The sequence below is a fragment of the Opisthocomus hoazin genome, chromosome 1 (genome assembly GCF_030867145.1).
Source record: "Opisthocomus hoazin isolate bOpiHoa1 chromosome 1, bOpiHoa1.hap1, whole genome shotgun sequence".
Classification (NCBI taxonomy): Eukaryota; Metazoa; Chordata; class Aves; order Opisthocomiformes; family Opisthocomidae; genus Opisthocomus; species Opisthocomus hoazin.
The window spans coordinates 131,064,671-131,080,580 of record NC_134414.1 but is presented as its reverse complement, the minus strand read 5'-3'; the positions used below and the strand labels follow the sequence as shown (position 1 = coordinate 131,080,580).

The following is a 15,910-nucleotide window of genomic DNA, read 5'->3' as shown; positions in this document are numbered from 1 at the left end:
AACAAATCAAAAAAAGCCAATGGGAAATACAGCAGAACCAAGACCTTTATATTTCCAGTGAACTACAGAAAGTAATATGAAGAGGAAAGCATTTCTCATGATCTTAAGCATAATGAGATGATCGTTTCTGACTACCTGGAATAATAGCCTAAAGATTCTTAGATAGTATCCACAGACAAAACACACATACCGAATATAAGCTTCAGGATAAAATTTAAATTAAATAGGAAATGTGAAGGTTTCTGCGTGCTCTTATACTAATACTGAGAAGCAGGAATATTATAGCACAGGAATGAAGCTAAACTGTTTGCATATGAAATAACTCAGCTTGCTCTACCTTCCACAGTGCAATTAGATTTCTAGGTGCCTATTAGCTCATTATTTGCAGTGGTTAATGGGTGTGCCATATATATGGGACAGAATTTCTTTACAAATAACCAGTTGGGAGTATGCGTTGAAGCATGATATTCAGTATCTCCCATCTGACACGCACATTAAGTCTATTAGTAGACATTAAATTTTCTGAAGGTTGATCTTCTTAAAGGATGACTTGTATTATACTATTTTGCTTTCGGCTCCCTTACTAGGGATGATTTTGACATAACTAGGCTAGGAAAACAAAAGGAAAACAGAGTTCACGTACAAAGACAAAAGACACAAGACTTGTATGTTCCAGAAGACTAGTTTCTATAGATATTACAGATTAAAGAAAAATAATCTATACCGTAAAATTCTCCTGCACCCTGCTAGTCAGTTCAGTATTATCTCACACATAAAATATTTACGCTGAAAAGGCTGAGATACCTGGACTGCCTGGTTTACCAGTCACGGTGTTTGGAGGCAGAGGTTTTCTTCGCATTTGTGTTGGCTTCACAGGAAGTATAGGAGGATGCTGAGGGCCAGGTGATGTAGTTACTGAATGACATTACAAGACAGTGTTATTAATTATTTAATCTCAAATTCCATAAAGTCAGAAACCCATATAACCCGAATTTATAGTCTGACTTCTCAAACAATGTTTAATGTCTGATTTAATATCAAAAGTGGACAGGTGAGGTTAGGAGCTGAAATGAGTTGTATTTTCAGCCTTAAATTATTTAGGAAGTGTGCGCCATGGAGTTTTAAACCAAACTTACACTAAAAAAATACAGTTCCTTTGGGATTTTCTACAAGTGTTTCAGCAATTCACTTTCTGTGTAGTTACTCCTTTCTGTCAACGGTAATTTTCTGGCAGCTAACAGGATACTTCTTCCCACAATAAACACCACCTCAGTGTACCTGGAAACACCTTCAGTATCCTACTCACAAAATTTCTGATCTTTTGTACTTTCTAACTGACAAAATTGGTCACCCTCAACTTGAAGCAAAAGATGTAGCAAAAGGGAAATTATCATTAGGGGCACTTTATCCTGTGCTGTTCAAAAGTGAAAAATGAAAAAAGCCACTGTTACTTCATGCACTGACATGGCTAGAGACAGTTACTGCATTAGAAACTCCCGAAGCACCCAATTAGGTTGTTTCAATGTACAGTTCCAGCCAATGTCTCTGAAATTTTTCTGGTAAGGTCCTTTGACAGTGAGAACTGAAAGTAGAACCTAACCCTCTTAATTCATAGTTACAAAACATTTTACTGTATTTTCCAGGCTATTACAAATGATTTTATTATGCAAAGGAAAGGAAAAGATTTTTCTTCTACTATTCATCTTTGCACTTCTTTCCTTAAGAAAAAAAACCAGGAGATATGTGCAACACATTTATGTAACAAAAGACTTTTTGTACCTAACATGGGAAAATCCTCAAGAGTAATATAATTCTTATGATGCTGCCAATGTCAACAAATATGCAAGTTGCCTGATACTGAGTTGCTGGCTACACAGAGTACCTCAGGCTCTACACATCAGACCTTAGTTTAGCCTATAAATAAGAGTGACTGTGGGCGAGAAGGGAGCAGATCCAAAGGCTCTTTTGGGACAGCCCTTTTTAAAACCCTTAGATCAAGACAGGAAATAATGTTCTGTCTTGACGCTGTGAAGAGCCAGAGTTGAAGACTCTAGTAAGTGGAAATTTTACATTTATGGGTATCATTCTAATTCAGGAAGATGTAATGGTTTTGAAAATAGCATTTGTAGGTTTCATATTCATCCTTAATCCCCAGATGGAGATGAAAAAAATATGCCTGAAGATGTGAAAAATGATAATAAATTTTTGTATACACAAGTCATCATACCCTATATATTACTACATGATAGTATCAATGATTAATTTTCCTCCTGCCCATATTTAGGGAATGGAATTGTCTGAGATATTTACGGGGTAAAAACATGCAAGTATTAACTTGTCAGTGGCTTCTATTGTACCTCCTGAACAACACAACTGCAACAGTTATACGCAAGACAAAATGTCACATTCCGTGGACTGTGTCACAGTTGAATCTACTATACTGCACTCTGGAAAAACAAGAATCCCTACTCCTCCCTTCTACTACTTCCACAATGTTTTGGGTGATGGTCTTTGATGCTACCAAATCTAATTAACAATGTGTAAAGACTGAGCTTGCAAACTCGGAAACACATTATAATTTAGGGACTTTATGACAGCGTAGATTCTTGGGATGACAGTAGAATGGTGAACTATTAGGATTTATTTAATCTCAGGGGTTCAGCAACATAATTCCTTGACTCTGTCACTCTTCATTAAAAAGGAGGGGGTGTGGCCTCTTAGGACAGACTCTTAACACATCAAGCTTAATTCTTGTGTGCTGTAACCTATCTTTTTGATTTCTTGCAAGCAGTGTAAATGCAAATTTTTCAGTTAACACACACTAAGTTTTCAGAAAAAGTAACGAATTTAAAAGTAAAGTCGAAGACTGACTAACTTATAGCAATATCTGGTTTATCAGTTTCACCTCTTTGTCTGGTAAGATCATGGAACAGATCCTCCTGGAAGCTATGTCAAGGCATATGGATGACAGGGAGGTGATTAGAGACAGCCAACATGGCTTCACAAGGCAAAATCATGCCTGACTAATCTGGTGGCCTTCTATAATGCAGTGACTGTGTTGGTGGATAAGGGAAGAGCAACTGATGTCATCTATCTTGACTTCTGCAAGGCCTCTGACACAGTCCCACACATCATAATTGTTGCTAAATTGGAGAGATATGGGTTTGATGGATGGACTGTTTGACAGAAAAAGAATTGGCTAGACAGCCCCATATAAAGACTTGCTGTCAATGGCTCTATGTCCAAATGTAGATCAGTAACAAGTGGTGTCTCTCAGGGGTCTGTACTGGGAGCTGTAATGTTCAATATCTTTACTGATGTCATAGACAGTGGAATTGAGTGCACCCATGATTACGGATGACTCCAAGATGAGTGGTGCAGTTGGCACGCCATCAAGAGGGACCCTGACAGCCTAGAAAAGTGGGCCAAAGCAAACTTATGAAGTTCAACAAGGCCAATGCAAGGTCCTCCATCTGGGTTGGGGCAATCACCAGTCTCAGTACAGGCAAGGTGACAGATAGATTCAGAACAACCCTGAAGAGAAGGACTTGGGGATATTAGTAGATGAAAAATTAGATATAAGCCAGCAATGTGCGCTTGCAGCCGAGAACATGAATTGTATCCTGTGCTGCATCAAAAGCAGTGTGGCCAGCAGGTCGAGGGAGGTGATTCTGCCCCTCTACTCCGCTCTGGTGAGATCCCACCTGGAGTCCTGCATCCAGCTCTGGAGCCCTCAGCACAGGAAAGACATGGAGCTGTTAGAGCGGGTCCAGAGGAGGGTCACAAAAAGGAAGAGCTGAGAGAGTTGGGGCTGTTCAGCCTGGAGAAGAGAAGGCTGCAGCGAGATCTTACTGCAACATTCAGTACTTAAAGAGCGCTTATAAGAGAAATGGAGAGAGGCTTTTTACTAGATCCTGTAGTGACAGGACAAGGGGTAAGTTTTAAACTAAAAGAAGGTAGATTTAGATCAAATATAAGGAAGAAATTCTTTACTGTGAGGGTGGTGAGGCACTGGAACAGGCTGCCCAGAGAAGCTGTGGATGCCCCTTCCCTGGAAGTGTTCAAGGCCAGGTTAGATGGGGCTTTGAGCAACCTGGTCTAGTGGAAGGTGTCCCTGCCCATGGCAGGGAGTGTGGAATTATTTGATCTTTAAAGGCTCCTTCCAACCCAAACCATTCTATGATTCTATAATTCTGAATTTTAATGTAGATATTAAGGTCTCATGAAGAGAGCTGAGATCACAGAAGTATACAAGAAAATTACGAAACAGTAGTAGATAATTTCACAATTATACCCAACTGTCTTTTATGACTACAGTTCAAGGTATCAGCTTACTTCAAAGCTCTAAAAGCTTATTAAACATCCAATGCCATAAGATGAGCAAAAGCAGATGGAGATGTTCCTTCAAATCTATGTACATAAAAAAACCTTTCTGCAAATCACAAGCTGGATTTACTTAAGTGCACACCACTGCCTGACATTCAGTAACAAAAAATGCAGAGCACTATCCTTGTTTTCTGTTTTCAGTCTGCATCCAGGTACCACTAACAGTATATCACACTGCACTTAATCTTTGCAAAGTACAGTCTTCAGATTAAATAAACTTTGAAAAGATCAAATACCAGAACTCAGCTGTCAAGATAGGCTTTTGTTTTTCTGGAGGTAAATTAGGTGCAGAGGAAATTCACCAGGGATTAGGAACAAACAGCAGTTTATACATGTTAGAGGCATATCTTTGTATCTGTGTTTTTAAACCTAATAACATGTTTTCAAAAGAAAACCTAAACTAAAAAGAGCAGCTACAGCTGAATAGTAATCCAAGGGCAAAACCAAAAAGATTTTATTCTGAGTCAGTTTTTAGGCTAGTAAAAAAAGCACAGCTAAAACCAGCTCTATTCTTGGTTATGCTTATGAAACAAAGAAATTCTCTACATGTAAGGGTGTTTACAGGTTTGTTTGTATGTATGTGTGCATACATGTGGCATCCTATACTATAACTCTTCAGTTCAAATGGAAAATTTCTAAGAAGCTGACTGGAAAAAAAGTGAAATACAAAAAGTCTATTTTTGAAGGCCTACTTGGGGAAGCCATTTTTTAGTAAGGATATTTTAATTCTTTTGAAAATATGATTGCAAGACTTGAAAGAAAAGTAAAATTGACGAGCCTTATATAGCACAAGTAAAAAAAACCTGTAACGTTATTTACTCCACATTGTTATTTTGCTTCAAGTCTAACGTTCTAATTTTCCAAACAATCCTAACCTTCCACAAAACTTCCTCATAAATGAGAGGACGGTTTGGTTATACATTCTTCTTATTCTCCCTTGCTATGTAGAAACTACTAATATGAAAAAAATCCATGCTTACAGTATTGTGGCTGTTTGACCGTAAGGATACAACACTAGTGGTGGTAATTTTTAATATACGGCATATGTTAGTGACTAAGTAAGTAATCATGAAATGTTCTGATCTTTATCTCTTTTAGTAGCATCCTGAAACCAAGAGAATGTGTATTGAAAAGGGTGACTAAGAATTATTTTCTCTTCTTAGTGGAGGTGCTTTTTGTGTAGCAAAGGTGGTGGCTTTTTTCTTAAGAACTGTTAAAATCTGCATATACTGTCTTCTTTTATTAACCTTACCGGAAACTGGCTTTTCCCAGATATCACTATATTCCAAAGGTTTTCCCACATCCATGTCAATTTGTCTGGCAATATCTTCAGGTGTATAGACATCATCTGTGAAACGAAGGAAATAAAATAAGAATCTACAGTGCAGTACCAAGTCATAGATTACTTCTATAGGGCATATGTTCAAACTCTAGCTAACATTACAAAACTAGCATATATGCCCCACCTATGTTTTTATTGATAACTTATTGATATCCTTTATCTTCCTATTTAAGTAAGTAGAAAGTGATCTGGGTCTAGACAGCCTGTAATTTAATTTTGAACATTCCTTTAAAAAAGTATATTTAGAAAGAAAGAATTAATAAAATTAAGAGACAACATATGAGTTAAACTAAGTTTGTATGCAGGAAGATGAGTACAGAGAACATTTTGGTTTTTCAGTATGTAGAATAAAATGTCCATTGATTCTTGGAAAGTGCAAAGTTCTCCTTCTCCCCAAAATAAGACCTTTGGTTATCCTCGATATTGAATGGCTACGGCAATTCTGAACCAAACATATACCATATTTGGAGTACTGGATGCAAAGTGTACATAAATTTCAGTTTGTATATAAAAGAAAAGTCCTACTTGGAAGTTATATAAACACATTTTTTAAAAAATGAAGTAAATGGTGTTAAAAAGATCAACACAAGTACTCCTGGTACAGAACAAGTGTTTCACATGCTGATATTTATAGAACAGCCAGAATGTTAAATTCATATGCTTTTCCTATACAAAATAAGTACATTTACTTTATAAAAACTCTATATATGATGGAGAAGATGCATTGCAATTTCATCATGTTTGTGAAAAAAAACTCTCTCTCATGACGTTAGAAAATTAATGTGTTAAAAAAAAACAAACTCAAAAAATCTCGAAACTAAATAAATCTCAAAACTAAATTAAGTATCAAATTCCAACCCTATTCCAACACGATCTAAACATTTCAGCCAAAGATTTCACAGGTTTATAACCTGGTGATCAGCTTGTTTTGAAATTTAACTACTATTTTGAGATTTAACTAGTATTTTAACAGCATGAAGCAGATAATTTTTAATTATTTTACTATTTGGCCATTCTTGCTAGGCATACCTTAGGAATTCACAGTCCATAGTATGGACGTGTTAAATGATTTACTTAAGATTAAAGAGACTTGTAATAAGCTGGGAACAGAAGGCAGGTCACCTGTTCCCTGAGACTTCAATTTTTAAATACCTCATAGCCTGCTCTAGGTGAACCTGCTTTATCAGGGGGGTTGGACCAGTTGATCTCCTAAGGTCCCTTCCAACCCCTACCATTCTGTGATTCTCTGATTCTGTGATCATATGGTTTTATATAACTGCAATTTGTCTTGAGGTAGCTAGAGTGGTTAATTAGATCTTCAGATATACAAACTGCCAGAGTTCTAATCACTGTTTCATGTGAATGGTGCTCAAGGACGAAGAAGCATAAGAAGACCAGCACAATCTTTAAAAAGAAAAACAATCTGGTACACCATGGGTCATAGCGTATATTTAGTTTCTTAGCTTCATCTCACAATAAACACATGAACAAAATGCAGTAGCTCATTGACTAAATCACATTAAATCATCCAAGTATCATTACAGTCTGCTTTAGTTTTGCATCTTACAGTGTCTACAGAAAAGCCTACCTCTATCCCGCTCCTTACAATCTAATTGAGAATCAATCTTTTCTGAGTTGCATCAGCTAGGAATGAACATAATATTATATACATTCTAGATGGGAGAATTTTTTTTTTTTTTTTAAGGAACTTGCACTGTTCTTCTGCCATTAGTAAAGTAGCAATGAAAAAGAAGTCAAAGTTTCAGGGAAACAGCTGATTAAACCACAACACTTCCCTGTTGACAAAATCGCCATTTTGAATGTTTCAATGCACTTTAAATTACAGAAAAGTTTGCTTGTGTTTTCACACAAGGTACCTGCACTATCAAACAGCTTGCTGTATTTATCATAGCATTTGCCTTATGCTAGCCAACGTAACTTGCTTATTATAAGCATTTCGACTTACTACATTCATCTAAACTTTTAGAGAATTGAGAATAGATGTATTACTACTTGCATGTGTGTTTGTGCCACCTTTTACTTCTATCTTTCTTCCTGGAAATATTCATGGGGTCTGAAACACCTTAAAACTAATCACTGCATGTTTAGGAGCAGGAATACCATTAGTACATGAGTTCCTCTAGAACTTGGCTATACACCCACAGTTTCAAAAATCAAAATAAAACAGAACCCAAAGTTAATGGCCATTATAATGAAACCCTACTATCTCCCTCTTTCACATGGGAAATGGAGATGTTGCTCAAAGTCTGTTTGCTGAAGGTTGCCAGATCAAGCTAAACAGTTAGGATTAAATAAAAAAAATAACTGTTACGTACACTAAGAGAAATAAGAAAAGCTGCCTCGATAAAATGAAATTCTAGAACAAATGGCTAAAACATGGTAGAAAACTAAAAGGAATATTAGTCATGAGGAGGCAATCCCTGCCTCTTTCCCACAGTCAAGTTTGCCAGCCGGCACTACAGCTAGCCAGGAGACCGAAAAGCCTTCCAGGAAACCAGCCACAATCCCATGTGCTGCTGCTGGAAAAAACAAATTCCACTGCTTATCATCTGGGCCCTGCAGCTGCCAAGCATACTGTGCATGGGGTGAAACATCTTTTGCACTGATGCTAATAGCACAATCAGGAAGGACTCCAATACATTCAACAGCAGTGCCAGCCCAGCAAGGAATTAAAAGACTCAAACTCGTCTTCAAACAACAGAGTATCCATGGCTCTTTAGTAAATATGCTCTTCTTCAGAGAAAGAAACAATGATGTAATGTCTACAGGTAAGCCTGAAAAGATATTGTTCCTTACAGTCCAAGTAAGCATTTTGATCAGCTTAGATCAGAAGTTACGGATTACAATAAACTAACCACAGGAAATAACATATCATTTTCATAATGGAATAAGCAAACTTCCTCATCCCCCAAAATCACTCGAATATCTTGAAATGTTATTGTTTCTGTAAGATACCACCTACTGAAAAAGAAACTTTTTTGTCTTTGCTCAGCTGGTAAGATTTAGGGTTCCAGGTTAGTAGAGTTCTCTTTTCTAAATCTCCCGCAGATTTAGGAATTCTGTTTGCTTGGGAGAGATACAGCAGATTTCTTTAACTGGTTACTCGAACTCTCTTTTTGTGCAAAAGGATTTTTGTGAGCACAGACAGCCTTGTAGGCTCAAACACTGCACTTGCCACAATACTGTGATGTACCTGCTTTACAGAACAGTTGTGATTTCACTTACTGGTCATCAAGGAAAGTACAGACTGAAAAGTTGCGAAAAGCTGCAGTCCTCTCTCAACATGTCATGAACGTACAAAATACATCAGTGATTTCTCTACACTTCTGAGAAGAAAGGTGCAGACTCATAGAATAAATGCCAGCTCATCCATAGTACTTTGGACACCAGGTTTAATTTAAAAGGCTCACTTGGCAAGACACAAAATCTAGGTAACAGACGTCTTCAGGACGTTTCTTTAACTCAAGAGAAAAAAGACTTACGTAACTAAGCAATGGAAAATACTACAAGTATCATTTTCCAGAAGAATTCTAAAAGAAGGTACTTCTTTGCCTGTGAGGACATATAGCATGCACAGCAAGGTAATAGTTTTGTGACAATTTTTAACATCGTCTACCACAGCGAAGCTCTAGTTCTTCCTGGCAACTGGCACTTCTATAAAGACATGGAGATAATGACGAGTAGTGGGCACTCACACAGGAGCATTTAAAATAAGATTGCTTAAAACAGTACTTCAGCAGTGACCTAAAATGGCATTAAGCACAATAAACTACATTTAACATCTTACATTGTGTTTATACTGCCGATTTACTTAGCACACATTCTTTTTTTTCTTCTTTTTAATCTACAGAGACCTCTGCAAAGATTACTACTATATGGGAGAAAGGAAAAGCTTAATATACCATCTAACATAATTGTGCATTTGTGCATAATTTCATAATGTGATTTCAAAAGTCATTTAATCCTGGATACCTGTGTGCATTCTGCCTATATCAGGCGTTAGAAACCTCACTATAAGTAGACTGCCAACACAAGCAAAGAACAAAATCCTGTGACCCACAGCTACTGCCATTGTTCATTTAGTACTGTAACTGCCTCTGAAGTCATGGAATTTGATGGGCTCATTTCATTTACCAGGCCTATGAAAGGTCAACGAGCATGTATCTCCAACGAAGGCAGCCACTCTGTATGTAATACAGAAGAGTATGTCATGTTCTAAACAGATTATTTTTAATTCAATTTAAATATACAACCATCTCTTCTGTGGTTTTGCCATTTCTATGAACAGGGTGGCCTTCTCAAAATTATGCACAGGAATGAGTAGCTCAAATCATACTAAGGTCAACAACAGGTATTAAATTGCCAAAGATACTTTGGAAATCCTAGTACAGAGAAACATTACACAGACTAAAATAGGCATGTGTAAAGTAGATGGTATATTACTCGGGTTATCCTTACCTAGCTAGCACAGAGCAATAGTATGGGACAGTAACACTTAGTTGTGGGTGAACAGCCAAAAGTTTGCTTTGAATATGTGGGTTTATTTATTTATTTATTTATATTTTTTATTGCTTTAAACTTGCATCACTGATGAAGAATCTCAAAATTCTGTATTTAGTTAACCAATGACTGTATTAAAAAAACCAACAGTATTTGTATTGCCATAATAAATTAATGCTTTATTAAATAAAAAATATGGCTTCATTATGAATTAGCACTGGCAACACTATTTTGATTGGATGGAAAAATCAAGTACAACTGAAAAAGGATAAATGATTTTTACCCCAACCAAACCAGTATTTTGAATAAATATTTGTGATTAGGGATGTATGTTATCTCTGTGTGTAAGGATGTGTAAATTGAAGTGGCAGTTCTCACCCTCCTCTACCATCCATCAACTTGGAACTTTCTTGGTGCTGAAGTATTCAAGCCTATCACCTAGTCTGAATACTGTGTAGTCTGAACATGAGCAGGTTCGAAGTGAACACGCCATGTGCATAGCTAGTAGCTAGCAAGACACCTAGCTTTAAGGCTTTCTTACCAAGCCTTCTCACTTGGACTTTAACAACTGGGTAACCCTTTCCAACAAAGTGTCTTCCAGTAATTATTCTGGACCTACCATCTAGAAAACATCAATAAACAGTAGCCACATAATTATCTGTAAGTTTACACACACTGACTGTCAATATCATTTCACAATCACACTCAGGAATTATACAGCATGACCAGTAGCAGAAATTACATACAGTAGTCTGAGGAATTAACTTATATAATCCAACACAATGAGATATTTTACAGGGCTCATGATGATTTGAGGAAATCACGTTCCTGTTTTTACTGATAAGTTAAAAAAACCCCAAAACTGCAGCTCTACCTGTTGCTGGCACAATCCACTTTGGCAGTCCGGGTGCTTTTGTCCTAGCTGGTGCTAGCGTGGTTTTACTAAGTGCTGTGAAAGAGTTTAAAAAGATAAAAGAAGAAAAGAGAAGAAAGTTCCATGAGAAGAAAACCCAACAAACTTTTATGTGATGCCAACAATTCCACATTAGAGAAGAAAAAGTAACACTTGCTGTGATGATACACGCAGTTTTGGTTTCTTTTCTTGTGATTTGGAAAGGCTTTAACTCTAGACTGATTAATTGAAAGAAAAATACCCTTTTTTCCCAGCAACACTTAAAATTCCACTGAGAATAGGAGACATTAATTAATGAATTAATCTCCTCCCCATCCCAAATTGAATAAACAATTATTACCAGGTCTGGTCTGTGATTTATCAGATGGCTTTGGTCTTGCAGAAGTGAGACGTGTTTTATGAGGTGCTAAAAGAAATAAGGTTCAGTTTAAATGCTACGTGTAAAAGGAACACCAATAGTGCAGTGTAATTTGCCAGAAAAAAGGTCCATGCACCAATGCAATACAGCAAAATGGACATACAAGAATTCTATGAGTTCCAATCTAAAATGCACACTGAAAATGCTAGTTTCTTTAGTGGTCAGATGACTCCGTCATGCAGTCTGACCAGTTACATTCATGTTTAGGTTTAGGAAAAGATATAAAATATTTACAGCCTGTTACCCAACTGTATATGGATACAGAGTTAGCTCTGCAAGGTATCCATGGCCTTAAGACATTTAATTAGGTTCTGTAAAAAACAAACAAACAAAAAACCTCAAAATAAAACACCAAACTGACCCCCCCCCCCCAATCAATTATTCAGATAAAAACATGAAACATTAAAAAACTGCCAAGGAAACAACTGGAGGCATTCTATGCAGACACTGTGTAGGGCTTCTGAAGCATAGTGTCATCATCAAGGTTAAAATCAGAAGTCTTCAACCTTTCCTTACTGCTGCCTTTCACTTGCTAAATAATTTTTATATTTTAGTTGTACTAGAAGCTGTGTGAATCACACTGAAATCTGAAAGCATATGCAGTAGTCACTGTCATCTTGTGCCAAATTATCAACCTCTATAACTCAAATTTTAAAATAAATAGAGCTAGCTATTTTATATTTGAATCTAATAACCACTCTATTCACAACACTTAATCCAGCCTCTCTGAAGCGTCAGAGAAAATAATAATGCAGGAAAGAACATATTACTCATTTTGACATTCTCATTTGGAAAAAGTTTTACAGATTTAGATTTAGTATTTTATAAGGAAAAAGGTGGAAGTCAGTTATATTTAGGCTTGCATTGGAGGATCCAATACACAGCACTAATACTGTTTAAAAGCTTTGTATAGTCTTTGAGTCAATACTGATTAAACCTTCATTTTCAGAGCAACGAACAAAAACCATTTGATAAGGGGAAAAATAAATTTTCATGAAATAGTTTTAAAGGTAATAATTAACAGATCATGAAACATTAGACTTATTTTACTTAAGATCTACAGACTCTTAATAAAACAGCTTCAGAAAATCCTAAAAATTACCTGTATTGAACCGTGGAATTTCAGTTGCTTGAGCAGTTTTGGGCTTGGGTGAAATCTGGTATGTTTCATTGGGAACTGAAAGTGGAGATACTATTGCTTATCAAATACAAATGATTTCCCTTTAAACATAAGACACCATACGTGGAAAGGAAAGTCAAACTGTGCAGACCATAAACAAAAAGAGTCAGTGCTAGAAACTTGGCTGAAAATCATGCTTTTATACAGATAAAAGACTTTTCAAGACTGGGAAGATATATACATTAGTAAGTCAGACAAAAGAAGAAAAGATGATCAAGTAATGCCTTATGACTCCTCAGCCTTGTACATGAAGTACTTTTGTCTAGAAAGAATCACATGAAAGAAAAAATGGCTGGAAAATTAAAACCAGTAACATTTTTTACATGCACTGGAATGTGACTAATAAATGCACACGACAAAGATATATTAAGGTATTTCTGTTGATTAAAGTGTTATTTTAGCCATATAGCAAAAGCAGTGTGAGTAAAATTTTATGAAAAATAAACTGTCATGATATTCTCATTACCCAAAGTCATTTTGGACCCATCACCAACATGAACTGTTATAAGGTTAATTGATCCCAGGTGCGTTGCCCTTGGAGCTACAAGAAATAAAACATTGTTCTGTAAGAAGTGAAATTGAAGAAGTCGGATTTCACTAAGGATCTGTGTCCTTTGTTTCCTAAAAACCTATCTACAAATCTGCTAAGACAATTTTAACAGGCATGAGACAGACACATGTTCTGATTAGTCTGGATATATTTTCATGCTGACAGCCAGACAGTGCAACAATTCTGCTGGGCCCCCACCAACTTCACAACAAACGCCCTAAAGGTGGAGTTCTGACAGTCTTTGGTCTTTCTCACACTGGGTATATCAATCTGCACTTCCCTAAAAAAATTCTAAAAGCTTGTAGTAACGTATTTATCTTTCAGACATTCTTCCTTCACTCAAATTTAATTGAATTTAGTGAAATATATCTAAGTTACGGGATGAAAAGGAGAGACTGGCAGGCAGAGGCACACACTACATGTCTCTCTGTCTTTCAGAAATATGGTTAAAATACAGAAGCTGGAAGGTAACCTGCTTACTAGCATAAAGGGCAGTGGCTAAATAGTGCCATTTGTTTTCAACAACTTTTCTAACAGTAGTTTATTTTGCATATACATCATTATAATGATTTAAAATTTAGAAGGAAAAGAATAAAACTATAAACCCTGTTTTCCAAAATTCTTTGCTGAAAATCAACTTTGTAGTGGTAACAAAACATGGCACTTGTTAATTATGACATGATTGGAAATAGCTCTTTTTCAACTGAGACTTAGAATCTAGCTTGGTTACTCCACAGAAAGCCTTTCAGAATAAAGCCTTTAGAAAATAAAATGTTTTTCCTGAACTGTTCAGTTTGATTTTTACAGTAATATATATGTGCGGTTCTTGAATGAACAGGGTCTATGCTTAAATTCTTTCTGTCTACATAAAAAGGGCTAGAAATCTAAGGGAAAAAAGGAGGGGAAACGATAAAACTCTTCATTAACCTATTTCACTAAAACTAAAATATTATGAGTTTGGAGGTTAGATCAGAGAGTAAGAATGATTGGGAGCTGCTCTTTGTCATAACCATGTTGTCACTCGTCTCCTAACCATTTTTTTTTTCTCCTGTATCCTTCCTACCTAGTAATTTTTATGGAAATAGTTCACACCCAGGGTAAAGCTGAGGTATCATCATCCTCCATTGTAACTACGCATCTCTAAATCTACTGTAGTTACTGCAAAAATCCCTGATAGGAAGAAGGTACTATACTCTTGGCATCTAACTATCTTGAACTGAGATTTTGTAACCCAAGTTTCAGAAGTACTTGAGAAACTGAAGCAAATGTATTTAGGGTAATAAAATCCCCCAAAATAAAAGAACTTACTGAAGCTGCCTACAGCTGCATATTTTTATTAAAATTGACTGAATTCCTCACTTTTTAATGGCTACTGCTCACCAATTCAACAAAAAAATTTTAAAAACCCCAACCACGTTAACTTCTGCTCTCCATGGAAATAGATGCAATTCTTGGGCGTTCTCTTCGATATAAATAATTAACGTACTCTGAGCTGAACAACGTTACTAATTTCTGTTTATGTATCATGCATGCCACATGACTGCAGTACTGAATGACAGCAGAAAGTATAACTAAGGCAGTTCCACAATAACATTTTTAAAGTTACAAACTTTAAATTACCAGGTTTAGTCTGTGGTACTTCTGGCCCGACAGATGTTTTGGGTTTGGAAGGAACGATCAGTGTTTCTTTTGGAGCTGAAAGAAAAGGAAAAAGATTATTATTGTATTCTTCAGGAGTCATGATCCAATGCCATATTTAGCCCACAGAAAATGCATGCCTCAAATGCCTGAAAAAAGACAATAACAATTCCATGGCTTTCTGGAGCCTGAAACAGAATGAGTATTCAAAACACGGAAAAGTCCGAGCACTGTGCTGTAGGATAAGTTGAGTTAGTGGCTAAAATTCTTGCTCTAAAAGAAAAATTATACCACTGAATTTGATTGCAGATCTGACAAACACAGGCTTCTGACCAGATGTGAACTGTAGGCTATTTCTGCTTTACGTCTAGGATAGAACTGAGACTTATCTGTATTAAGAAACATGCATGTGTGTAAGCAGAATGAAAGATAGTGGAAGCATATTATACAAAACACCACACCAGAGCAGGTTCTCTAGAAATTTCTCCACTGAAAAACTAAAAATACCTGCATCTTAACTTTAAAGAAATTTATTTACCCATTGTTGCCCTTGAATGCCCAGTGGTAGGAGAAGATTTTGTAATAATTGGTTGTGGAGTTGTCTGATGTATTGCTGTTAAGGAGAAAATGTGAAGAATCTTAGAATATTAAACCGTAATAGAAACAAAGCAGCATTTGCACTATTTCTAGAACTTTCAAAATGCCCTGAGCTAAAGAGTAGCAGAATATTTTAAAAATCAGCTGCTGACAGTTATCATAATCTTTCTATTAACTTCTCCAATACATTCCTTCTAGAACAAAAATGGGAAGAGACACAGCCCTCCCTAACTATTTTTAAGGCTACTTTTGTTTCAATATAGCACGCAATGTCAGTTGCCAACTGTAGAAGCACATAGCAAAGGAGTCCTGTTGCATTTTATGGATTTTAAAAAAATAAAGTGCTCACAGAGGAGCATCTCTGA

At 36.4% G+C, this 15,910-nt stretch overlaps 1 protein-coding gene across 7 annotated transcripts in view; it reads right to left on the bottom strand.

Moving 5' to 3' along the window:
• ABI3BP (ABI family member 3 binding protein) overlaps positions 1–15,910 on the bottom strand; it is a 167,668-nt gene that overhangs the window by 29,825 nt on the left and 121,933 nt on the right. For all 7 annotated transcript variants that reach the window (XM_075435991.1, XM_075435929.1, XM_075435949.1 and 4 more), the window contains 8 exons: positions 15,487–15,561; positions 14,931–15,005; positions 13,227–13,301; positions 12,683–12,757; positions 11,503–11,568; positions 11,124–11,198; positions 5,639–5,734; positions 805–915 (listed from right to left, as the gene is read on the bottom strand). In XM_075435991.1, the coding sequence (XP_075292106.1) occupies positions 805–915; positions 5,639–5,734; positions 11,124–11,198; positions 11,503–11,568; positions 12,683–12,757; positions 13,227–13,301; positions 14,931–15,005; positions 15,487–15,561 (648 nt within the window). The remainder of the gene's footprint in view (positions 1–804; positions 916–5,638; positions 5,735–11,123; positions 11,199–11,502; positions 11,569–12,682; positions 12,758–13,226; positions 13,302–14,930; positions 15,006–15,486; positions 15,562–15,910) is intronic.